Source organism: Lampris incognitus, chromosome 18 (genome assembly GCF_029633865.1).
Source record: "Lampris incognitus isolate fLamInc1 chromosome 18, fLamInc1.hap2, whole genome shotgun sequence".
Classification (NCBI taxonomy): Eukaryota; Metazoa; Chordata; class Actinopteri; order Lampriformes; family Lampridae; genus Lampris; species Lampris incognitus.
In genome coordinates this window covers 35,022,471-35,049,139 of record NC_079228.1, presented here as the reverse complement: position 1 = coordinate 35,049,139, position 26,669 = coordinate 35,022,471, and the positions used below count along the sequence as shown (strand labels likewise).

General features: G+C 48.9%; 1 protein-coding gene across 1 annotated transcript; it reads left to right on the top strand.

Moving 5' to 3' along the window:
* Positions 1 to 22,625: 22,625 nt before the first annotated feature.
* On the top strand, positions 22,626 to 25,456 carry LOC130129060 (serine/arginine repetitive matrix protein 2-like). Its single transcript, XM_056298857.1, has 2 exons — positions 22,626 to 22,741; positions 23,376 to 25,456. The coding sequence occupies exon 2, from the start codon at positions 23,425 to 23,427 to the stop codon at positions 25,105 to 25,107; it is 1,683 nt and encodes a 560-aa protein (XP_056154832.1). The 5' UTR covers positions 22,626 to 22,741; positions 23,376 to 23,424; the 3' UTR covers positions 25,108 to 25,456.
* Positions 25,457 to 26,669: the final 1,213 nt, after the last annotated feature.

Genomic DNA, 26,669 nt, shown 5'->3' with positions numbered 1-26,669 from the left:
AGCGATGTAACAAACTATTTTCATTTTCAGTGTGTTTTGGCCTACTTGGGTGCCAGATGGTTGCGGTTTGCCACATTAGACAATGCAACGAGGGCCGGAGAGTGGAAAGAGTTACAGGAAAGAAATTGATAGTTAATTTGTCATACCTCTCACAGCCTACCTGGCACCTGACGGCCCGTCTGAGTTGTCCCACTGCAGTAAACCCCATCGACTTAGGGCTCCGTTTAGTCTTAAAAAGCTGATGTAGTTGTTTGCAAGAATTTGATTTCATACCGAGATATTTGCCATTTCAACACCAACTCTTGCTAAAATAATTGCTGCTGCACAGGCAAAGCACATAACGGTGTACTGCTTATGTTATGAGTCGGTCACCTTGAAATCTCAGCTTATAAGTGAGTTGTGTTTAGTTATATCAATCATAGATATTGAATGTGGGAGATGAGATTGACTATAATAATAATAATTCCAGATGTAGATTTTTTTTAATTGGATTCATGGCTTTTTGAATGAATGGAACTTCTCAAATTTGGTTAGTCTTAGGCCTGACTTGATCTGTGCCTACATTTTGTGTGTGTGTGTGTGTGTCTGTCTGTCTCATGCGCATGCCACCTAGCCCCACAGCCCTAGACAGTGAGGGGAGGTGAGACGTGAGTAATAGCAGCGACTGATGATGTCACAGACGGCAGCACGCCGCTTCCACCGCCCCCTGACCCGGCTTAAGGGTGGTGGCATCGGCGGGCAGGGACCCGTGGGTAACACACGCCAAAGCACATTAGAGACAGGAAGATGGAGAGAGAGGGATGGGACTTATAGAGCACAGCTCAAGGGGACAGGGGGCAGGGAGGGAGAGAGAAAAACAGAACGAAAAGAGAGGCAGGGGATTGTCAGATTAAAAACGAGAGAGAAGGAGAGGGAGAGACACTGAGAGAGACGCGGCGGTGCTAGCCTCTCCCTCTGCTTTTGAGCAGCCTGTTTGGTCGAAGTTGAGAAGTTTTACATCACTGCCTCAGGTATGTCTGTCTCCCTTTCTCTCTTTGTTACTCTGTCTGTTTCTCTCCGTCACCAGCGATTTGTCTGATCGGTCATCACTTCGCTTCAATTCCAAAACACTGCATTTTTGATAAGTTAAAAGGAAGGGATGTAGCCAAAGTGTTTAATGGCAGTAAGCTGTCTCTCGCTCTCGCTCTCTCTCTCTCTTGCTCTCGTGCTTGATCTCTCTCCCCCTCTCCCTTTTTGTTTTTTCTCTATCACTTTCTTTCTCTCACACAGCCGTACACACAAGCTATTTTGTTTCTCCAATTTATCTACATTATCACTCTGTATGATTCCTTCTCTTTCTCTCCTCTATCTATCTATCTATCTATCTATCTATCTATCTATCTATCTATCTATCTATCTATCTATCTATCTATCTATCTCCCTTGCTCTCTCTCTCACACACACTCTCTCTCTCTCTCTCTCTCTCTCTCTCTCTCTCTCTCTCTCTCTCTCTCTCTCTCTCTCTTTTCTCTCATTTGTACCCATGGGCACTGTCTCTCTCAACCACTCAGACTGAGACAAACAGCCAAAGGTGAAAATGAAAATAGTGCTGCGAGCTCAACAATGGTGGAATGAGTGACGGTGTTGTGTCTGAAGGACTACTCAGCTCTCTGCCACGCACATTATTTCCAAAACAAGCGTGTTGGACTGATTCAAGCAGCAGCTGTCCACGGCTGCACACTCACCTCACCCAAACACTTCTGCATTTCTTTAGGTGCCATGGAAAAGATGTTTTATGATGATTAGTATGGCGTAGTCGCGCTACCTGCATAGCATATAAAATCTAAAAGACAGTAACACATCTGACTCAGCCCTGTGTACATGTCTAATAGGGCCTCGCTGGTACATGGTGTTTGGATCCTGAAATATCACAACCTGCGATAGATAATGGTAACAAAGCTAGTGACCAATATATGATATATTGTTGGTATCAAACCAGCACAGTTTTGGTTACAATGATAATCATTGGTGTTGCTGAGATACTGGAACTACACCTGTTAGTCCTTCTGAGTCTGGATGATTTGATAATCAAAATCATTTCATCCGGTAACTCAACCAGTACAACACTGGCCCGGGCCGAACTGCAGAGCCTGTTTTGAAATCTGGTTCAGGACCTGTTTTGCATGTCTCCACACTCTGTCCTTATCTCTTTCTTACCCTACTGTAAAAAAGAAAAAAGCATACATTATCAGAAATGATCCTTTGAAACAGTTTTATTACACATTTTAGATCTTGCATTAATCTTGCAACTGGATGGGGGAATTCTTGATTGGGTCAAATTTCTCAATATTGTTGTTATCCCAATATTCTGACATTGGCAATGGCTGAACCTAAAATCGCAGCATATGGTTATACAAGATTATTTGTGCAGCTCTAACTGTTAATCTTTGTTATCATCTTAACTTAACCCGGTTCATTATTATAATCCATCATGAGAGCAGAGCCACATCAGAGTCCCAGAATCAACACGTTTTGTGTAGTGTTTTTTCCTCCTCAGTCTAGTGCTCAGTAGGATCGATTTAAAGGAGAATTCGTACTTAATTATGCTAAAAATCATACTTTTTATATAGACTTTGTTACGCTATTATTGCCAATACCAGAACTGTAAAAGGCTAATTACTGACCAACAACCATTCTTTGACAATTCTTTCACAAAATTGAAATGAAAGTGGCGTTGTTATTTAACCTGTAACACGGATAAACACAAACGCAGCATATAGCGACAACAAATGGCCACGTGCTGAACCCCCGCCGGTTATCCACCTGTCTCACAAGGCCAAATTGTTTTTATTCAGGGGAACCTACCGCCACGAGACAGCATGCCACACCATTTGAACCAGATCTCATTTCGTGCATCAACTTGAAAGCAACTGTAGGGTCAGCACTTTGAGCTAACCGGGGGATCTGTGAGGAAAATCCATCTCGAGTGCTGAGGAACCTGTGCAGGGTCGCCAACACTTAGCTACTACACGTTTGTGTTCCATCAGACAAAGTGTCGCTCGGTCTCCGATATAAACGGCTCTGGAAGCGCTGATCTCACAGCTGAGTGACGAGCAGACAGACAGTCTAAATAATCCCGTTTGCAATTTCATGGCGACGTTTCCAAAAGAATATTATGTGGCCCATTTGTTCCTCACCACAGGCAGAACGTCATCGGTCTGGAATGACGTGTCTCATCCATAAATAAGCTTCATGTTGATAATTGCAACTGAGATAATGGACAGGGCAACTTGTAAAATGTGTTCTTGTAATAGATATTATGAATAGCTATACATGCAGAAGAAGATAAAATACCGAGGGGATGATGCTGTTATTGCTATAATTTATTGGCTGTGCATCCCTTAGCTTAAAGTGAGATTCTATACTGTAGAAATATGACACTCAATTCAATCACTGTAGGCTCACTCCTCCATCGCAGTCTAGACCGATATAGATCGGTATATATCATGTATCAGCGGAGGACCTTGCATGTCCTATTTTGGTTTACAAGGAGTCAGCGTTACTTGCTATTTTAAAATTTTAGGGCAGCCTGAACCAAGCTGGAAAAAAATGTGTCCCAACCCAGTTTGAATTGAGAGGTTTGTTTTGTTTTGTTTTTTGGGGGGGGGTTTGTGAGCGCAAAAAGTTTAATCACTTGTAATTTTTCCACAGTTAAGTCAAAATAATGGTAGATTTTTGCTTGGACCCAATAGTGTAAATGAAAAAAAGCATGAACTAAGAAATATAATTTTCTAATCTAACTTGAACCCATCAGGTCCAGTCGGCTCCTCTCGGGTTCGAGCATAAATGCCAACTGCAGCTTTCGAGGTCATAGTTCAGTCCTTGCCAGTTTCTCTATCACGACCCGCTTATCAAGCGTGGTCCATCACATGGAAAGCAGAGGAGCTTGGAAGAGGGACACTGGCTAGCTAGACAGACAGTAGCAGTTTAGGGGTCAAAGTTCACCCTGCCTGCAGCTGCCCTGCGTCCACTTCTCCCAGACAGTGCCAGATGTCATCGTTCTGGGATCAGAGATCAGGGAAAGGCGTGTCTCAGCCACGACCCATTCCCTCCAGCCATCATCACATTTACTGCCTCTCAGTCACATAATAATTCACTAATAATAATAATTATTATTATTTTTATAACAGACAATTGGAAATATTTAAATGCATCGATATACACAGAAAAATCAAATCTCGTATATAAACTATTTACAACATGTTGCACAAAGTGATTTTTTTGTAGAATAAATAGACTAGAATAAGTCAGAACAAGATAAGAGAAACCGAAACATTGTAACAATAAAGAGCTATTGGTCTCATTTCATTTCGCTACTGCCATCCACCACAATAGGACATTGCCAGCAATGCAGGAATGCCACACTCTTTCTGTCGTTCTTTCTGTCTCCCTCGCTCTTCTCTTTACCTCACTTAACCATCCATTTTAACCGTTAATAACCTCAACGCGTTGAACCTTTTGACCGTGGAAAAATGAGTGGTCTTTCCCAAGTGTACAGTTAGCTGGTGTGCTGCTGGTAACGTGTCAACCCTCCAGCCCACCACACCTCCTCCTCCTCCTCTCTAGCGCAGCACACACTCTCTCACTTTCAGTCTCTCCTTCTCTCTCCTTCACTCCCTCGCCCTGGCTTCGTATTGATCTGAATTCATTTGTTTCCCATCGATCTGCCACTCCACCCTCTGCCGCATTGAACAAACACAAGGACACACACCGTGCACACGCAACGCTCACACGTGCACGCTACACACACACATTGACACACATACATGTAAATACAGACGCATACACACTTCATGTAAGCTTGATACATATATACACCAACACACACACATACACACACAGGCATAGTCAGACGTACGAGAAGGAAAAACAGCCTTTTACAGAGTACAGTGCTGTTCACGTGTAGTGCGTAAGAGCAGTCGAGTTGCCAGCACACACATATTTGCTTCTTCACTGCCTTGAAAGTTAACGTGTGTTGATGTGCAACACACACACACACACACACACACACACACACACACACACACACACACAGACATTGTTCATCTGCAATCAGAGAGAATGTCGAGATTGAAAACATGGAGGCATAGCAAGGTCTCTCTATAAGCATCAAACCAGCTAATGACAGAGAGAGGAGCTTGGATTCCATATTGATCCAACACCTCAGGAGTGAGATGAGCGTGCGGCGTCCGTCTCGTGCTGGCTCATGGCGCTAACACAATTACTGCTGCGGGTCATTTCTCAAGTCCGCTCAAGTGTCCAAACCAAGAATCACGTTAGCTGTACAGTTCATGTACAGGAGTCCTTCTCATGTACAGGAGTACTTCTTGGTGACGGTGAGGCAGTGAAATGGCTGAGGCTGCAGTATCATGTCTGTTTGGGAGAAATTAGAGTTGTGTTTACTACTCAGGCTCTTTTTTTATTTGTATTTTAGAAATCCGTCTGATCCGGTCTATTCCTCAATATTAAATCAAAATCTCTGTAAATTAAATTTTCCAAATGACAAGGCTTCCCTCAGCCATGTGCTTCCTACATACCCTGGTACGGCATCATAAAAGCCTGTGGCGGAACGTCAAAACGGGATCCTTCAGAAGCCTCGAACCAACGAAAACACTCTTCCTTATGCCAGAATCATGCAGGCTCGAGAAACAAACGAGTGCTGAATATATTAACTCGGCACTGCGTGTCAGCAGGTAGCCAAAACGGTGAGGCTCGGGCGATGGTAATACCTGACAGGTTGACAGACCTCACCTATGACCCCACCAGCCGCCCCCAAATCATCGGTTGGCGGCGTTGAGTTGCCATGACACCAGACTGTTTGTCCTGCCCTCTGACCTTCTTTTAGGACATGCTGTGCTCAGTCAGACCACATCTCCAGCAATGGCTTTCGGTTAAAAAGGGGGGGTGGGAGGGGAGGGGCATCGCCTCTTCCCAGCAATGTTAGATAAGATGCATCACAGGCACGCGCACACACACACACACACACACATACACACACACACACACTACACACATGATGAGCGCAAGCACTGGCGTTTCAGTCACCGTTGTCTTCTCTTGTACGGCGGTGTCATAATTATTGCATTTATTTGGCTTGCCGCTGTTTAATTTATGATGTGGGGTTGTATTTTCCAGCATTATTAATGTATTATTCATCACCATTGTCCTCACCATCTCTTCTCTGCATGTCTTTTTTCTCTTTTTTTTTTTTTGCCACACTCCGTTCATTCTTTATCTGCAGCACAATGCTCATAGTCACTCTTGCCCTTATCTCCCGCTATGTTAATCCATTTCGTTCTCCACACACGACGTTTGATGCTTCCTTCGTCTCAAGTGTTTGTGTACCCATTCAACCCTCGCCGCTGCTGCTCGGAGCTCCCTCTCTGATCGCGGATTGGTCCATTATGCTTTTAATTATCTCGTTACATTATGTCGTAATTGTGTCCCATCACAATATGAAACGCTTGATATCCGGACCTTTGTTTTTGTTTGGGCGTAGAAGGAGAACTCGGGCGCTGGACGGGAGCCCAGATAAGTTTATGTCTGGATGGCTGATTTTGTTTATTTATTCCAACTTTACGCTTGAATGTGTTTGTTGATGTTCAATTTCCTATCCTGTGGCGTACTAATAATCTACACGATGCTCTGCTGATTTCAGGAATGTTGCGGTCAACGCTGGAGACTCCCCAGTGAGAAGGGAAGAAAAAATCCTCAGCGAGACCCTGGCTGTGAGGTAAATACTTTTGCAACTTGTCTCTTTTATTGTGACATCTCCCATTCTCGCTCCACCTCGCTCACTCATTCTGGTGTCCAGACAAAATCCTGAGGGCAAATATTTTGTCGATGAATGTTTTTTGAATATTTTTTTTTGTTGAATATTTTCCCGTGTCAGAATGCACCGATTCTTCCCGATCGTACACAGTCAGACCATTGAAAGAAAATCAAGTTATACAAATTACAGCACACTTTGTTCAGCATAATTGCATATTGGGTCTGACGTCACAGCCTTGCACGATGACACGACCAGCCCCCCCCCCACTGTGTGTGAAATAATTTCCACTGTGTTAGTCTTTTATGTACCAGATAGTACACACAATCACAGTGAAACTAAATGCTTCTCAGTCACACAGTCCACCAAGTAGGAAGAAAGGCAGTTAAATGAAAAATGCTGTAGATAAGTTGAGATAGAATCACACGTTGGATCTCCATAATGACCTCGGTTATGAAAAACACCACAGCACAATGACGAGTTTCTAAATCATGTGCTTTTCACTTCATATGAACCTTACATGGTTGCGTTATTGTGTACTTTTCTATATTGTGTATATATAATGTATGAATTCTGTCTATGCAGGTATGTAGTGGGTTTTTTTGGGGGGAGTGTCCTTCTGTCCTTTTTTGTTAAGGCAGAGAGAGCACAAGAATTTCATTCTATTCAAATACACATGACAATAAACTTGAACTTGAACTTGAACTTACATACACAAACATATACACAAACATACGCCAATACTGTACACTTTGTCATATTTTACCTCCCTTTATTTTTCACACACATACAGACATACTCTCTCGCGCGCACACACACACACACACACACACCATGGATTTGGCACACAACTGAATAGCCACTGACAGCAGTGCCCTAGCAACCGTTGGGCATCATGCCAAGCCATTGAGGTTGCCTGGCAGTGTGTTCCCATGGTAACATTTTCTGCCTTTGTAAATATGGCACAAGGAGAGAGAAGCAGGAGCTTTTGGGAGAGTTTGCACCACAGCATCTCATTCCAGTTTGAGAGTGGTAATAATTAATGCTGTGTGAGTAGCAGATACTTACCCTGGCCCTGAATCCCGTTGTCATGTGACTGTGGCGGCAGCGTTTACCTCCCGGAGCCCTCACCCCAGATCTCAGTACAGACAGCCTGACGTTGAAGCGCACATGGGACTGAATGCATAGCCACACAGAGTCACATAACTCCATTTTCATAAATCTTCAGTTGAAATAAAGAGGTATTAATCATCATACATCGTGGTCCATGCCCCAGCCTGCCTGAGCAAAGTCGAAGTTTAAGTGGTGTTGGTCATTTTGGTTTCGAGACCAGTTTGTTAGGCACAAGATATCTCGCTATTTTCTAATAGGGGCCTCATATTTTGGTCTCACATTCCTTTTGTCAGCAGACACAAAACATTGAGCTCAGAAGTAATTTACATTAACGCTGATAAAAAATAAATACTCAGGAACCACTGTCCTTCATGATTCCCTGGCCGCGAGTTTGAGAGCTGCTGTCCTAGACCCGTCTTTCCCTTGAGCAGGTATGTTTTTCAGGTTTGATGAAGGCGCCTCGCTCTTGGCAGTGGATTCAAGTCTGTGTTGAGGAGTTTATTTGTTGTTACCGGGTATATTTTGTAAGTTGTGCTCCTAGGCTGTTTGGATGGGTGCCTAGTTATGATCTGTCACCAAAAGTGCCAAGATTTCGTCACTTTTGAAGAAGGGGAAAAGTAAAACTGAGTCATCCATGTGCATTTTTACTGTCGTGACAGATTTTTTTTTCATTGCGTTTGTCTCAGAGGTTTTTCAGTGGCTGAGAAAGACGACAGGAGTACAGAGATGTTGTTCTCTTGTTGAGGTCCAGGCTCCAGTGAGGTGATGTCTGCATACCTACAAGTGAAATGATATTTTCATGAATGACACATTGAAAGCTGTTTTTTATTGTTTTGGGGGGGGGGGGATTGTACAATTGCTCTAACTTTCAAAGACCCAACAGTCCTGAATCTCAACCAGCATATGAACAGATCTTGTGAAGGTTCAGATCGGTTCTTCTATTTAGTGCTCTTCAGTTCCTTCCTCATATCTGCCATAAACTCCCATTCAGATTTTAATTTCCAACTTAAAATCCTCATTTGATCGCGACACTAATCATTCACTGGTTTCTTTTAACCCTATCTCGAGTACGTGCCCTGAAGAGTGCCAAATTTGGATTCCTTTGATGGAGAAACTGTTGCAATTAACATCGTCTCCATATTTTTAGATGCAAACCCTGAAACTATTATGCTATATTTTCAATAAAATAAGTCTTTATTTCAATTTACATTCTAACAGTTGTGTCCAGGGTGCAGTGTGTTTTCACACTGTGTTGCTACAGACGGTGTACATCAGTCTTGGGCATGCTCAGTACAACATCGCATGATAACCCACAACCTCAAGGCCATGGTAGCTTTTTCGAAACTGTAATCAAAACTGTTTACTGTTGGGCGTCCGGGTAGCGTAGCAGTCTATTCTGTTGCCTACCAACACGGGGATCGGTCGGTCGAATCCCCATGTTACCTCGGGCTTGGTCGGGCATCCCTACAGACACAATTGGCCGTGTCTGCGGGTGGGAAGCCGGATGTGGGTATGTGTCCTGGTCGCTGTACTAGCACCTCCTCTGGTCAGTCGGGGCGCCTGTTCAAGGGGGAGGGGGAGCTGGGGAGAATAGCGTGATCCTCCCATGCACTACGTCCCCCTGGTGAAACTCCTCACTGTCAGGTGAAAAGAAGCGGCTGGTGACTCCACATGTATCGGAGGAAACACGTGGTAGTCTGCAGCCCTCCCCAGATCGGCAGAGGGGGTGGAGCAGTGATCAGGACAGCTCGGAAGAGTGGGGTAATTGGCCGGACACAATTGGGGAGAAAAAGGGGGATAAACCACAAAAAAAACTGTTTACTTTTTTTTTTTTCAGTTTGAAATATCTTTGTGTGTAAACACGTTTTTTTGGGGGGGGGGGCAACTACAAGCACCAACTTAATTGGCTTTTTGTGGTTGTTGTTCCCTCTCACCGGTATCCAAGATAGAGTCCCAGTAATAGCCTGACAGCTTTGGCTGTTAAGCCAACATCATCAGATAATTTGGCTTTGCAATAAAAGGGTTTGCAGTGTTACTGTAGCATTACTTATTCTTTCTTATCTTGGTCACCCTCGTACTAGCCACTGAAACTAGTTCACTTTCATGTGGCTTTTATTATTTTCCTTCCGACTGTAATTTCTTCTTCTAATCAGATATCTTGCCATATAGGAAAGTTTCTTCATGAGTTTATACCTTGTACACTAATGAAATGTCGGCAACGCCGACAACAGTAGTGCGGGCACGTTCATTAGCAGTGCTTGCGGTTGCTGCAGCTTTCCAAGTAAAGGAGATTGTGTTTGGCTAATCTGGAACCATGCTTTTATAAAGGGCAGACGTTTTCATGGTGTGGCAACGGGTTGAAATAATGGTGCAGTAGAACGGCTTGTTGTGCGACTGGCCCAACAGTCAGAATTGACCATTTCCTGACATTTTAAAAGTGTATGACAATTTTGGAGATTTTGGTTGTCAACACACACTCTCTTACGTCTCAACATGACTTGTTTTTGCTCCCTCAAGAGGCTGAACAGTAATCCATGTAAAGCTTCACCTGACCTCGAACCAACCAGCACTCATACTTTGGTCTGGCATCCAGTGCAGGGGCTTCCCACCAGACTCGCGTTGGCACACAAACACACCCGGGCAGACTGGCACAGAGCTGGCATTGGCACAACCATGCCGCATTCATGCGTGATCCGACTGCGAATGAGACGGTGAAGGATATTTTAGGAGGGGAGGTGTGGAATCAAGAGGATGAAGAGGGGAACTCGTTCGGTATGAACAGAGAGATTGTCAAAGGGGGGAAAATAGAAGAAATAGTTGTAAGAGATTGAGGACTGAAATGTTTTGTGACCAAGGACAAACAAGAGCCATTTAGAGGTGCGAGAGCGGCGCCAGAGAGAAAATGACGGTTTGGTGGAGCTGGGGCTTTTAGCTAAGCAGAGGCCACGGGAAAGAAGAATTGAAAGGCAAGGTGATTTTTTTTCCCTTCACATTTGGAAGCCATCCAAAATGAATATAAAAAGGAAAAAATGTCTACTATGTCTCTTTAAGCACAGTCTGCTGTATTATTTGAGACTTGGTTTACTTCTCATCTGCAGAGAAACGTCAAGTGCCGTCACAATTTTAAGAGTTATTCTGTTGGGCATTTATCCACTCTCTGCACCTAAACAGTATTCAATGGCCTTTTGTCCCCTGTCAAAACTTTATCAATGCTACATAAGGTAGATGTTCATTTCCAGTTACTCATGATGCTTTCTCTCAACCTCGCGGTCAATCACTTGTCTGGGACTCGGAAGAATAGCATGCACTCTTTGTCTTTGGTTGGAGTCTAGTTTGTCGGCGAGGCCTCGGTTGTCTCAGATCTGAAGGTTGTGTTTTTGGTGCATTGACCGAGCTGAATGGGGAGCCTAGCAACTCAGCTGTGCAGCCACTATCGACAAATCAATGAGTCCTTGAGGCACACAGGAGGAGTGCCAAAACACCATCATTGACTGCTAACAACAGCCAATTTGCTGCTTTTGCTGGAATGAAAGATCTCCACCTCGGCAAGACGTTGAAAGTCTGGGGTCACCCGGTTATTTGTGGGCTTTAATGAGCGAGATTGATGGAATATAGTCATCAAGCTCCAAACTGGGATTCAATAACTTGACCGATAATACCTTTGTTGTTTGACAAAGATCTAAAGTGTGACGTACAACTTTGTGCACGGTCCTCAGTACGCAGGAATAGGTATTTTCTACTCGGTGGATCCTATCTGAACGTGGTGTGGAATTTTTTGATAGGTTTTTATGAATCGCCGTCACACATTCAGCTGCGAGGGCAGGTGTTTTCAGTCTTGTACTACACAGGGTTTATCTGCATTTCCAGCGTGACAAGGCAATTCTAAGGATTTGGATTTTATTGTTTTCACTGATAATGACCCAAAGGCAACGTGTGACTCAGTGTCGACCGAGGGACTGTATCGAGTGATGATTCGCTGCATCAGCTTCATTTTTACATCCATTATCCAAACCGCTTATCCTACTCTCAGGGTCGCGGGGATGCTGGAGCCTATCCCGGTAAAATTAAGTCCTGTTGTTTTTTAGATAAAAGGAATTTGGGGCATCCGGGTGGCATGGCAGTCTATTCCGTTGCCTACCAACATGGGGATCGCCGGTTCGAATCCCCGTGTTACCTCCAGCTCGGTCGGGCGTCCCTACAGACACAATCGGCCGTGTCTGCGGGTGAGAAGCCGGATGTGGGTATGTGTCCTGGTCGCTGCACTAGCGCCTCCTCTGGTCAGTTGAGGCGCCTGTTCGGGGGGAATAGTGTGATCCTCCCACGTGCTGTGTCCCCCTGGCAAAACTGTCAGGTGAAAGAAGGGGCTGGCGACTCCACATGTATCGCAGGAGACCTGGTAGTCTGCCGCCCTTCCCAGATTGGCAGAGGGGGTGGAGCAGCGCCCGGGACAGCTCGGAAAATAGGGTAATTGGCCAAGTAAGTACAATTGGGGAGAAAAGGGGGGGAGGGGGAATCTAAAAACAAAGCAAAACAAGAATTTGTGTAAATTTGTCGTGATAATGTTGCATCTAACCCACATAGCTCAATATAGCGTTCAATATGACACCTTTTCAGTTTGCTTCTTTTCGGTTTCGTTCCTCCGTTTTCCGGGTCCGTCAGTTTTCCGTAAGTGTTGAATTACCGCAGGTCATTTCTGGTGTCAAACAAGTGCAAGTGTAGTGAGCGGGTGTCTGTGGTTGGCATGGTGTTGTAGAGGAGTGAGGAATCCAGGTGGATTATATAACCTTTGACTGTTAGACGGAGAATGCGTCTAGAAGTTTGACAGGTGGTGCGGATCCATCTCGCACTCGAACGTTTCCAGTGACACCGGGAGATGAAAACGCTATGGAAACTGAAAAACGCTTTATCGGACTTTAACTCCAGTGTAACGATGAAATTCAAGTTGCCTTCTAAGCGGAGCGCAGTCGAGTGTTCAAGGGTGTGGAGGATTTCACAAGCTCCGCTCGTACTGCCAAAGTAGGTCAGGCAGACGCCTACAGTAAGCAACTGCGGGTTAAGTGCTCGCCTTTGTGTTTCAAGACTGCGAACGAAGGTCTGCCTGTCTTAGCCTTCAGTGGGGTGCAGGGCTTGTGGTGGTGGCGGGGGGGGGGGGGGGCAGGTTCTGTCTCCACCCACAAGAGGGAGACAAGTCTGCAAAAATACATAGAGAGCTTAGATACAGTTTCCCTTGTTATCGCTGGTCATATACACTGACCCTGTTGGCCACAAATCAGTTGTCGTTATTTTGACATGTTGTGTTGGAGTCCACGCCGACTGAAGAAATGCCACAACCCTGTCAAAGCAGCGAGGCTATCAGCTTCTTAGGAAAACATGTACAAACACACACATGGGGTGCAAATAGAGGGGCAGGAAGGCAGACGGACAGGTAGACAGTGGGAAGTAACCACAAGACTGGCGTGGTGGGAGAGACTGCGGCGATGACCCCCGGCTCCTGTGCGCTGCGGTGTGAGGTAGTTGGTTGTATGGTTTCGCATCATAAACAGCCTGGAGATAACTGTACAACCTTCTAGCTTTCCCTGCGGTGTCACCTTAACTTCACGCAAACGCCAACCGCCCCTTCATCCCCCCTGGATGTGGTAAGTATGGAGACGAACGCCTTAAATGGGGCAAGGGAACAGAAGTTTGAAACTGCCCCTAATTTATGACTCACGTGATTATAGATGTCATAAGTCCAGTCCTTTACCGAGTTCACTCATGAATAGAATGGTCGATGGAGAAAGAGGGGTTGCATGAGGATTTGAAACCGTGATAATTTAGGACATGGGCTGTGTAAATGGGAATGGAAGTCTTTATCAGGAAGTAGTGTTGTTTTTTTTTTGCTACCATTTTACCCGCCGAAACCACCGAGTCTAACATGTGTCAACACATCTGTGTACACATGGAAATATGTAAGAGTTGTATGCGTTTCCTTTTCTCTCACAAAGGTTGCCAAGATGTCCGCAGCTATACTCGGGTGTTCTTGAACGTAACGCCGTCGATGACATGAAGCGGGTCCGTCTACGGCAGGGATAGGCAACATGGTCCAGAAAGGTCCGGTGTGGGTGCAGGTCTTTGTTCCAACCAAGCAGTTACACGCCTGATTCTATTAGTCAACCAATAGTCTTTGCTAAGGACCTTGATTTGTAGACTCAGGTGTGTAACTGCTTGGTTGGAACAAAGACCTGCACCCACACTGGACCTTTCTGGACCATGTTGCCTGTCCCTGGTCTACGGCATCACTACCATAAAGATCACAGCTAGCATTTTTCTCTTTAGAAAGGAAAACCGTAACCATAGAGTCGTGATATGACAAGGTATAAACAAACGCTTTTTGTGCGTTGACATCAAGTGTGATCAGTCAGAAGTGGTGATGTGATCGTGCTGTCGGTCCAGCCAATCCAGACATCAATATGGCCGCCGCGCTCTGCAGCGCTGGGTGATTTGGTATTTGGTGCAGTCTGGCAGGGTGTAAAGCGCGTCTCAGTAGCAGAGGGTTTTCTGTACCCCACGCAAAGCACATGGGGGATTAACTTACACCACACCGATAAGAGGGACGGAACCGAGGGGCAAAAAAAAAAACAAAAGCGGGGGGAAAGCGGGGGACACCAGGGAAAACCCCCGACTAGAAAAGAACGCAGCTTCAGAAAACGTACATCCGTAACGTCGTCAAATCAGACACTTACGATGACGTTTTTATCGTCTCGCGGCAAGCAGATTTTGTTTGCAGCAGTCGGTAATCTCGTTCTGGGTGGTACGGAATGTCAGATTGGAATTTTATGGAATGTCGAATTGGAATTTTATGTCCCAGAATTACAGCCGCCATTCTGGATCGTTTTCAGTAGGGATTCCGCAACCTTTTGCACGGCAGTAAAATTTATGCTTTTATGAACGTTAAAGGAAATCCTCTTGGACGATTTGCATAAATAGAAAGGGACAAGACCTGCATGCGGCTCGTGCGGCAGGAACATGTCCGCCGTGTGCGCAGGCCTCCGACGTCTCCTCCTGTGCCGGCGGAGTGTGACCACGGCCAGCCATCAGTATAAACATGTCCTTCGGCAAGGCGCTGTATGTGAACTTCCTCATCGTCTCCACCTCCTCCTCCATATCATCCCAGCGCTCCACCTCACCACACCCCCTCCCCCACACACCCGCCCCCACCCCCCCCCCAAGTCCCCCAGTGTGTCTGGCTAGTGGCTCAGACAGTTAGTATCCGCATTGCGTTGCAGTGCTCCAGTGAGGAGGGGAGGGAAAAAAAGAGCATATATCAGCAATCTCTGCCTCGCACTGCTCTTTTCTTCATGCACACAAAGAAAAGACTCCTCAGCATGTTCCAGCTCACAGAAACATCACCATGATAATAGAGCAGCCAGCCACCTGCCTTTTCTCTTTCTTTTTGCTTTTGGAAAGGATGGCTCCTGTGTTTGTATGTCCGTCTCGCCTCGGCATACCTTTCATATCATGTTTGTCACGGCGGTTGTTGTTTTGTTTGTTTTCTAATCCTTGGGGCAGCCCTCCGTCGTCGCGATTTGTTTGCCGTATGACTTCACGGCGGTCGCGGTCTGTTTGCACACTTCACTGCCGGGAGACGTTCCAGAAGGAGCCCGTCTGGACCGTTTGTGTCGCGAAACTTGAAATTCAGACCAAAAATTAAATATAATGTACCGGTGGGGAGTCGTCATTAGCACTACCGAGTTCAGGCAGATTGCGTCACATTGCAGATGGGTTCATTTCCAGCCGCTGTAGGGGACTTGCTGTTTGCGTTACTCACGGGGGGGTGGGGGTGGGGGGGTGGGGTGGATATGTGATGAATTGTGTGGCGATGGCCATCTATTCTATTAGCGCGAGATGGAGGGAGAGGCAGTTGTGTTGCGGTCAGAATGGCTGGGAGGTTAATCACCTTTGGGTTTGCCGTGGCTTTGATCCTTATGCTGTGTGAAATCCACAGCCTCTGTCTGCATGCCTCCCCCCCCCCCCCCACACACACACCCACCCTCCCTATTACCTCCCTCCATCTTCCTCTCCCCGTGTCTCATGCACTCACACTCACTCTCCCTCCCAGATGCATGAGCACAGCGCTGCACAAGGACATGCGCATTCGTGCACGCACGCAAAACACGTGCACACGCGGACGCTAACGCACGTACACACACGCCCACACGTGCACGCCCACACGTGCACACCCACTCGTGCACACCACATGCACCTCGCACTGTCTGTCTCCTGCGCACGCGTTTACTCTTGTTCCAAGACGCATCAGCACAGTGGTTGCATGAGCGCACGTCCACACGGTCGCACACACACACACACACACACACAAGGATAGACACACATACACACACACACACACATACATAGGCACAGACAGACAGACATGCACACACACATACAGACATAAGGGTGCACGTAAATGTAGACTGCAAGATGGGCTAGACGGGACGTCACGCCTGGGAAAATTATAATGGTTAGGGTAGGGGAGAGAGAGAGGGAGGGAGGGAGGGAGGGAGGGAGGGAGGGAGGGAGGACGAGGGAGTAAGGCAGAAAAGATGAAAATGAGGGGAAAGGGAGTGAGACAGAGCCGGGGGAGGCGGGGACAGAGTGATAGAGAGTGGGTGCAGGCAAGAGAAGAAGAAAGAGACCGAAAGCGAGAGCTGCTGCATGCTTGCATAAGTGTGTGTGTGTGTGTGTGTGTGTGTGTGTGTGTGTGTGTACTTGTGCATGCATGTGAGAGTGTGTTTGTGTGCGATGTGTGTAGGTGACACAGATTTACGGGTGGCGGTGGGGGGGGGGTCATAGATGGAGACAGTGCTGCTGCTGGTGGTTGTTGGGGGTTGGGGGTAGTTGGGGTGTTGGTACAGACACCAGATAATGGAATCAATGCAACTGTCTGTGTGTACATTTGTGCGTGCATGTGTGTGTGTGTGTGTGTGTGTGTGTGTAGCCTACCTGCCTCACAGACATTGCCTGCTCGGACTCTAACCGCCTGGAGAATTAGTGATGTGACTTGGCAGAGGGAGACAGCCACAAAGCAGAGCCAGGGACAGCGCCTGAAAGACAGGGATAGAAGAAGAGGCGAGACGGAAAGAGGGCGAGCGAGAGACAGTGGGGGTAGCGAAAGAGAAATAGTGCGGCAGTTATTTTTGCGTGTTTGTTTTGTGTGTTTGTCGTGTGTTTTTTGTGTTGCGGCGCTGGCAGCCCCGAGGAGGACGGGGGCTGTGGAGCTGGTGCAGGGCAGGTTTAGTGTGCGTTGTTGTTTCTGTGCCGGTGGATTAATTGTCCTTTTTTCTTCACGGGGGGAAAACGGATCAATAAGTCATCGCAGTTGTGCGCGTGTGTGTGTGTGTGTGTGTGTGTGTAATCTCGTCTTATGTGCATGAGCTCATTTGTGCCTGTGTGCGCACATGGTGGTCGGTGGATACGCCAGTGTGTGTGTGTGTGTGTGTTTCCGTGTGAGGAGGGTGTTCTACGCCGGGCAGAGCCGGCGTGGTGAGTTACCTCAGCAAACGGTTCGAGAGCAGCGGTGTGACAGACCGCCTCCGCCGGCCGCCATGTTTCCTCATTTGCATCCACCATCACCACGCTCATCGTTTAGGGCACATGAAATTTGCGTTTTGGCATCCGAGCGGGTCGTTATCGTCCCCCTCCCTCGAACCTGCGGTCCCCCCCCCCCCCGCCCCGCGGCTCTTTTGTCCGCGCGGGGCTTCGGGGAGCAGCGGAGGTGCTCATAAAACTGGGACAGAGAAAAATATCTCAAAGCAGACAGACAAAGAGGGGAAGAGAGAGGGAGAGGGGGAGCGAGGGAGGGAGCCCGACTTCTCACACGGGCAGCGGTGGCTCCACGCTCTCGCCGCCTTTGCCGAGTCGCATGTTTCTCTGCACCTGTGCGCACATCTGGCGCAGGCGGGTCGGAAAGTTCGAGGCGAGACGGTGGACGCGCGCGCCGAGGCCGTCCTCCTCGTTAACTTGTGCGAGATGCGAATCGAGCTTCTTTTTTTTTATTTTTTGACTCGACACCAGCAGCTCAGACCGCTGCCCGTTTTGTTTAGTGCGTCTCCATCGAGTCAGACTTGTGCGACATTAATTTGTCTCGGGGGCGGGGGAGTAAACCGGCGTTCCTCCCCCGGGGTTGAACGTCTTTGTTGGAGGGGTGTGATTGCATAATCCTGTGAGATCACAAGGCCTGCAGGAAATAGAAGACGGTCATGTGTGACTGCGGGGACAGTTGTCTATACAGAGTGTAGCTTATATAGCATCCACGCGAACACACTTCCATGCGTACGTGCACAGGCGCCACGGCCACGTGCACATTTTCCACAGGGCTTCAGTTGAGACCTGGCAACCGCGCGTTGATCCTGCGTGCGAGTCCCCGATTTATCCTTTTCAATTTGAGGATCTGTCTGCCGGTGCCGAAACGCTTTGTCCGTCTGTCTGCCAGCAGGGGGCATGCTGTCGTAGCGCTGTGCTGAACGGGCCTGGCGAAGAAACGCCGACGGGCGACGCACCCTCACGTCTTCCTCGTCCCCCTGCAAGGTCGTGAGCCGCGAGGCGTCGGGAGACGAGACGTCGCCGGAAAACCGGCGCTCGGCCGCATCTGCATCGGCGAACTACCTGGGGGTAACCAAGCACACCGTGACATACAAGCTGCCCTCCAGTTAGGGGTGTGATGTGTTCGGCTCTCAGTGTTTGTGGCGTGTGCGTGTCGTTGGGAGTTCTGCGGCACGTTTCGTGTCGGCGAGCTCGGCGAGCTTCAGAGAGGACGCGCGAAAGAAGGGCTGACGTAAAGTTTCCCTTCCGGAGCGTTCAGCTTCTCTCCGAATGTGCGGCTGACAGCAGGGTGAGAGGTGCATCGAATTCTACTAACGTGTCTAATTCTGATTCTAGGGTGGACGCCCGTACGCCGCCCCCCCCCCCCCTCTCTCAAGCGTGCACCGGTGTCCCTGAGACCCTTAACCTGTGATGATATGTAAGGTCACAGGTGAGGTCCTTGGGAACAAGGGTGCATGCAGGTGCACCCGCGGGCCGCGGGAGTGGCTGATGTGGACCGGGGGGAAGAATCCGGTGAGGAGCGCGAAGCGGCCGGAGATCATCGGAGACGGGAACGCGGACGACTCGCCGAGCGTCTTGTCACGAGGTGCCCCTCATAATGTGGGCGCCGGAGGGGGCAGCACCTTTCGGCCGACTTCGACCGTGTTCCCCGAGCACCGGAACGGTTCAACTAAAAGGCGGCCGAGGGCGATGACATGACCCTGACGTGTGCGCCGCCTGGGGGTTTGTCGAAGTCCCTGCAGCCTCTTCAACAGTGGGTATAAGTCTGCCAGTGAAGCGATGAAGAGGCGGCCGGGAGGGGTGTCCTCGATATGTCTTCCTCTCCAGGCCTTGAGGAGCTTCTAGCAGGCACTGAACTTGTTGTCCTTACCTTGTTATTCCCTAATAAAGGCATCGTTACAGCTGAAACGTGGATGAGAGAATCTCTATTGTAACCTTTTCAACCATCCCTTTTATGAACTAGTAGTTTCATCCTTTTAAGGGCTTCCTGTATTCTCCAGAGTTCTACCTGAAGGGCTGCAGGTGGGGCAATAAAAACCTCCCTGTCTGAGGAAAACAGGGGGGGGGAAGGGGGGGGGAGCTCTGTGGTCTCCTGTTGCTCCGTGTTGAGGTGCCGTGTAAAGCGGTACGACTGAACAGCGCACAGGTCACAACGAACAGCAGCCGCCACGTGCAATGAAAACCCTTATGAAACGTCACGAGCCGTCTCGTGTCGCGTACACTGCCGTTGACGTGACAGCGGCGCGCGGTGCCGCGAGCCGGATGTGGCGTTACTGAGCAGTGTGCGGCCACACCTTCTGCGAGCTCGTAATTAAGGCCGACGATAACAAGCGCTCGCTCCACCGCGCGCCGTCTTCGTCAGCGCGCAGACCCGTTTCCTGAACTCCGCAAACCGCCAGGAGCCGCATCGTTCCGGGCCCCTTTGCCCTGACATTATGCGGCCCGGGCGGGCGGCTTTAGTGTCGCCTGGCTCTCTGCCCGCGTGTGTGTCTGTGCATCCCAGGACGGGCCGCATTGATTGTGCAGCAGACAGACTGAGACACATTAGTACCCAGCTCGCCCCTGCCGCTGAAAAACACATTAACCGGGAGCCCCGTCTGGTAACCATGGCAAAGCACACAGGGAGGGTGGGAAGGAGGGGGTGGGCGGGGTCGATACAGGGCAGTGGGTTCAGCTCGGTCTCTCGGGTTGCCTTCCCTCTCCTCCGGCCGTGTCTGCCAGAGCTCTCCCTCCCTCCGCTTCCTCTGCTGAACTTCACACTTCCTGTCTCTCCTCTCGCTCTCTCGACTCTGCCTCGCGCCCACTGTCACAAGCCGACACAATTTGCATATTTATTTCTCCACACCCCCCCCCCCTCTTAGAGTCTGACCTCATCACTACCCTTACCTCATACGCCCCACACCGGCTCTACAGTGACCCCCCCACCCCCCCACCCCGCAACCTTCCGCCTGTTTCTCCTGTAGTCCGCATGCTTCCGCTTAGTTGAGTGGCTGCGTACGTTTCAGAGATAACAGGGCGAAGCTCATTAAAGCCCAGCCAAGGGGTTAATGAGCCAAGGGGTGAATGAATATTAAACCACACCTGAAATTAGGGGGATGAGTTCCTGCAGGGCATTTCATCTGGGCTGGGATCGTCCACAAGTGGCTCGATGGCGCAGTGCTTTGCACCGCTGCCTCACAGCGAGAAGGTTCTGGGTGAAGTTCCCGCCCGGGGCGGGGTTGCCTCGGGGGGAGGGGGGGGGCTTCTCCCCGGGCCTCTCGGTCTGCAGTGGTACTCTGCATGTTCCCCCCGTGCTCAGGTGGGCTTCCTCGAACGTCAAAAAAGAACCCACTAAAAAACAAAACATGCCGGACGCTTTCCTGCCCTGTCCCTGACCACCACCACCACCACCTGGATGCCCACCTGAAACTGGTCCCCGGGTGCCCGAGGACCAGGCTGCCCACTGCTCGTGGTTGCCTCCGGAGGAAGGACAGCAGGATGGGAGAACTGAATAAGGGACATTTCTTCAGCCATCACTCCCTGCATGCGTGCGTTTGGCTGTAAGACGAATTGAGTCTCTGTCTCTGTCTGTCTGTCTGTCTGTCTGTCTGTCTGTCTGTCTGTCTGTCTGTCTCTCTCTGTCTCTCTCTTTCTCTCTCTCTCTCTCCCTCTCTCTCTGGCTGTCTGGCTCTGTCTCTCTCCTTCTCTCCCCCCCCCCTCTCTCTCTGTCTCTCTCTCTCTCCTTCTCTGTCTATGTCTCTCTCTCTCTGTCTCTCTCTCCTTCTCTCTCTGTCTCTCTCTCTCTGTCTCTCCTCTCTCTCTCTGTCTCTCCTCTCTCTCTCTCTCTGTCTCTCTCTCTCCTCTCTCTTTCTCTCTCTCTCTTTCTCTCTCTGTCTCTGTCTCTCTCTGGTTCTCTCTCTGTCTCTCTCTCTTTCTCTCTTGCCCTCTCTCTCTTTCTCTGTCTCTCTCTCCTCTCCTCTCTCTCTTTCTCTCTTGCCCTCTCTCTCTTTCTCTGTCTCTCTCTCCTCTCCTCTCTCTCTTTCTCTCTCTCTCGCCCTCTCTCTGTCTCTCTCTGGCTCTCTCTCTGTCTCTCTCTCTCTCTCTCTCTTTCTCTCTTGCCCTCGCTCTCTTTCTCTGTCTCTCTCTCCTCTCCTCTCTCTCTTTCTCTCTCTCCCTCTCTCTCTCTCTCTCGCCCTCTCTCTCTCTCTCTCTCTCTCTCTCTCTCTCTCTCTCTCTCTCTCTCTCTCTCTCTCTCTCTCTCTCTCTCTCTCTTCTCTGTCTCTCTCTCCTCTCCTCTCTCTCTTTCTCTCTCTCTCGCCCTCTCTTTCTCTCTCTCTCTCTCTCTCTCTCTCTCTGTCTCTGTCTCTGTCTCTCTCTCATCTCAACTGTTTAATGATCTTTGACTGAGGCGTATCTGTGGCGGCGACATCGTCATTCCTCCAGTATGAATCCCCATCATGATATCGGTACAATGTGCTATGTCTTTTTTAAAGAACCGGCAGGAAGCCGCTCGTTCGCGCAGAATAGGTGTGCGGACGTGCAGAAAGCCTGCACGTATCGCGCTCATCATTATCCCAAAATGCGACTGCGGCCTGAGCAGTCGTAGTGTGAGCAGTCATAGTCTGCACAGTAATCAGTAGGGGGCGGTGCAAAGCCATAATGGAAAGTCCTTTCTTCCCTTTTTATTTGGTGGCTAGACGACGGTGCAGCCTAACAGCGAGGCGTCCGAGCCCATCCGTCAAAATCCCGTCTCACGTGTCCACGTGTACCGGCACCATAATCACGGCTTTTGTCAATGATCCGAATCCCGCAAGTCGTTCCAGAAACAAAAATATGAACACATTGTAGCGAATTCGGGGAGGGGGGGACGACGACGACGCAACCACAGGAACTGCCGCGTGTCCCCACGAACCCGCCACAATATGTATACATAAATATTATACACAAGTATATATTTTTCATAACCAAAAAAATATTATTTGTCGTCAACGCACGGGCCGCGGTTCTCCCGAGCGGGTTAAATGTGACCCCCCCCCCACACACACACACACGTTGTCTGAAAGAGACGCCGAGGTGGAACCAAAGCCCGCGGTCCGCTTTTCCTTCAGAGCCTCCGAAATCGTGACGGACGCCCGGAAGCGGTCGCTAATTTAAACCGTCATCGCAACAATAAAAACGGGATTTCTGCCTCTGTGTCAAAATATACAAACTCCATGCCGCTGCGAATTAGGCGTAAATAAAACGGAGGATTTTTTAAAGGTGAGACCCCGCGCTGTGGAAGCGGTTACCTTTTCTTTTCTTTTCCCCCCCCCCCTCTCTCTCTCCAAGACGCTAGCCGCGTTTCTCGTAGCTGGTCGATGTCGGCGCAGGCTATTGTCTGGGAAACAAGCGTCTCTGCCCGCTAATCCGTGGTTTTGCATGCGCGCCCGCACCACGTTTTCTTGTTTTGGGGTCGGGCTTCGCACACGAATAAAACGTCGCACGACGCCCGCACCCGTTTTTGGCGGCTGCGGCTATCTGCAGATTTAAAAACCAAAGCAATGCGTCGCGTTCGTGTTCGGCGTTTCGTTACTCCTGCCCACGTTTTTGGGGTTCGCCATCTTTCCTTGCAGCCGTCTTGCTCGCTGCTAACGAACGTTACGCCCTCCCCGCCATTGCCTGCTCCTTTCCAGCACATAGACGCAGCCATATTCGGACCATCATGATATAGTTAGGGTTAAGCGTCCCCCCCCCCCCCATTTCTTTTGTTAAATAGGTTGTTGTGCAGCAGCATTAAGGGGGAGAAACCTCTTGTTTGTCTCGTAGACTGCATTACACTCACCACTAGTTATTTCATCAAGTTTGAAAACACCTGTTTAATTGATAAACCACTTGCGTGTTGTGTTGTTTGCAGGTGCCGCCCCAAGTATTGATTCAGAGCCCGGCCTGGTGAGCGAGAAGGCATGGAAGGCGTGGAAGAGGAAATATCAATGACAGAGGAAGGACAAGGAGATGCTGGGAGCAGTGAGGGGGAGTCCGGGGTAGATATGTCCAACAGCAGCCCCGGGCCGACCAAAAGAGGAAGGGGGAGGCCAAAAGGATCCAAAAAGTTGCAGGTGTGGGTTACACATGTTAACTTGTCCGACCTGGGTTCAGACTTTTCGAACGGCGGGCCCGCACAGCCGCTGAAACGGCGAGGGAGGCCAAAGGGCTCCAGCAAAAAAAAAACAGCGCAGCAAAGCGAACAAGAATCCGGAGATGATGCTCTTGACAGTTCTGTGCATCCGCAAAAGAGACGAGGGAGGCCGAAGGGGTCCGGCTCCAAGAAACAAGCCAGTATTAAGAGTAGTAAGGGTAGTAAGGGTTTGGGGGTGGATCGAACTCCTAAGAAGAGAGGAAGGCCAAAAGGGTCTCCTAACAAGAAAGTGCTAATGGTCAGTCAAGATGAATGGGAGGTGAACCTACTGAACGGCGGTGCTAGCTCGCGGAAAAAAGGTCGGGGCCGCCCCAAAGGATCCTCTTCCTTGAAGCGCAAGGCGGAAAGGGCTGTCACCGAGAAGCAGGATGACGGCAGTTCTGGACCACCTAGGAAGAGGGGGAGGCCAAAAGGCTCCCTAAACAAATCCCGGTTTACGGAGGAGAGAGAACTGAGCAGCGAAGGGGAGTCGGGGACAGATTTATCCTATGGAAATTCAAGTCCACCAAAAAGAGGGAGAGGCAGACCTAAAAAACACATGGCCGGGGAGTATGCTGTTAGCAAGGAGGAATCGGATGTGTCTGACAGTGGCGTCAAACCACCTCAGAGAAGGCGGGGCAGGCCAAGGAAAGGAGCAAATACAAGTGTTCAGCAAGCGAGAGGCTCATCGACTGTACAAGAGCCGGGGGCCACAGGGGGCTTCGAACCTCCTAAGAGGGGAAGGGGGAGACCAAAAGGCTCTTTGAACAAGAGATTTCCGTTGATAAAGGTGTACAGTTTGGCGGGAAGGCCGCGGAAAATAGTACCCCCTTCAAAAGTAGATGCAGCCGCCCCCACCTCGGAAACGGGAAAGAAGCGTGGCCGGCCGCGAAAAGAGACACCCAAAAGGGGACGGCCGCGGAAGTACCCTATACCGTCGCCCGAGGAGGTGAAGAAACCAAAAGTTTGGAAGCCGCTGGGAAGGCCGCGCAAGTACCCTCGGGTTGATCCCCCGGACGGTTCTGCTTCGACCCCCCGCAGAGGCAGAGGGCGCCCTCGAAAGTCCGAGTCCAAAAAAGGTGCTCACTTGCGAAGGAGTTTGCTGTTGACTTCTTTTTCTTTGCCGCGCAACCCAAACGGTGGGGGCCCGAGAAAGAGAGGCCGGCCTTCGGGTAGTGTCAAAGGTGAAAATGGCACCCCGCGAAAAAGGGGTCGCCCCAAAGGCTCTGTCAATAAGAACAAAGCGGGAAACAAGACACAGCTAGAGAGCACACTCTCGGCGAAGCGCCCCCGCCACTCAAAAGGAAAGAAGGGTTCGGCCGCTGAGCAGGGGGGATATGAGTTAGAGGAGGAGGTCGAACAGAACGGGGACGCTGGAGATACCGAAGCAACGGTCGTCGATGAAGACCGAGGCTTTGCCCCGCTCGACGAAAGTGACTTGTCAGGCAGCACAGAAGCGGTTCAGAATTGAAGTCGGCCCCGCAAGGGAGCAAAGAGAGCCTTGCTCAGCCCTCAAGGTCGCAGGCAAAAAGGATTTGCAAAGCACGGACTCAAAAGTACAACACATTGTGTTGCTGTTTAAAAAAGCAAATCCGATCATAAAGGAACAGACATGTTTTTAACATTTGTTGTCAGTGGGTTAGGTTAGATATTCTGCAGCTCCTATTTAGTTCTCCTGACTAACCTGTTTTCCTTTTTTTAATGTACTTTCAGCATTGTTGACGTGTTCGTTTAAACCGACATTGCCATTTTTTGTAAACGTTATCCTTTGTACTTTCACGTATAAACCGACGGCGCGCACACTAGAAATACCGAACGAGCATGTTTAAGGGAACTCCCCCCCCCCCCCCCCGTTTTGTTTTAGTTTTCCGTTTCGTGTAATTTAGGATTACAGTTAAATCTGGAGTCACATCAGTCTTTTAACCGGGAAAGGAATTAGGGAGGGGGAAAAAAAAAATCCCAATCAAATCTGGGAAAGACAAGAAATTAACACGAATAATTGGTTAGCGTCCTGATCCAAATATGGAGTGTAAATGGTAGATGGGCCGCATTTATGGCAGAATCGGGAATACTTTTATTTATGTAAAATATACAGCGCTCTTCTAGTGTGCCAGCCTCTCGAAGCGCTTTACCATGTATGCCTCACATTCACCCATTTACACACACACACATTCATACACCGATGGCGAAGGCTGCCATGCAAGGCGCCAACCTGCCCATCAGGGGCAGGTTGGGGGTTCAGTGAGCCTCATTCATCAATCATTCGTACGTACAAATTTGTTCTTACACACCCATGGACTTTCTCTTAGCCCTGAAGTTTGTCTCAGAGACCCGTTCTACCCCCCACCCCCACCCACCCCACCCACCCGAGCCACGCGTCAGTGCATGGGTTGGAGGTTGGCTTTGGGGGCTATGAAAATATACCAGTCGATCAATCAAGTTGTGTTTTTTTTTTTTTTTTTTTTATAGCGCTTTTCTAGCTGCCACTCGAGGCGCTTTACAGTATACGATGTCACACGTCTGAGTAACCTCCTTGCCACGTCATAGTTGAAGATGTCTTTATGATTTGTTTTGCCTTAATTGCCAAAGCTTTGAATGTACGTCAGTCACCATTCCTGGGTCAAGCTCTCACCCTTTGTTAATTGCATTCCTCGATAGAACCCAAGACCGGCTGCAAGGCCTCTGCACTCTGTCTAAAACCACACCCACACTTACGCCCTGGAAAGACTTCCTCCTCCAAATGTGTATTTACTTTTCGTCTGTTTCTGTTTGCTGATATCAAGTTGCGGTAGAAATTTCACTCTTTATCTAAATGTCTATGTGTAGCTGTGAAGCTGTTTTTGCCTTTTTATGACTTGGACTGTCCTGAATTTGAGTTTTTAGTGATTGGTTTGATTTCACAAAACTTGGGATTGACTTGTTTTTAAATTCCCCTTAAAGAAATGCCGAGTGGTTCTGGTTATAAGTCTATTTTTTGTACTCTTATACATCACTTATTCCAGATACTAAAACCCTTCGTTGTTATTGTTAACC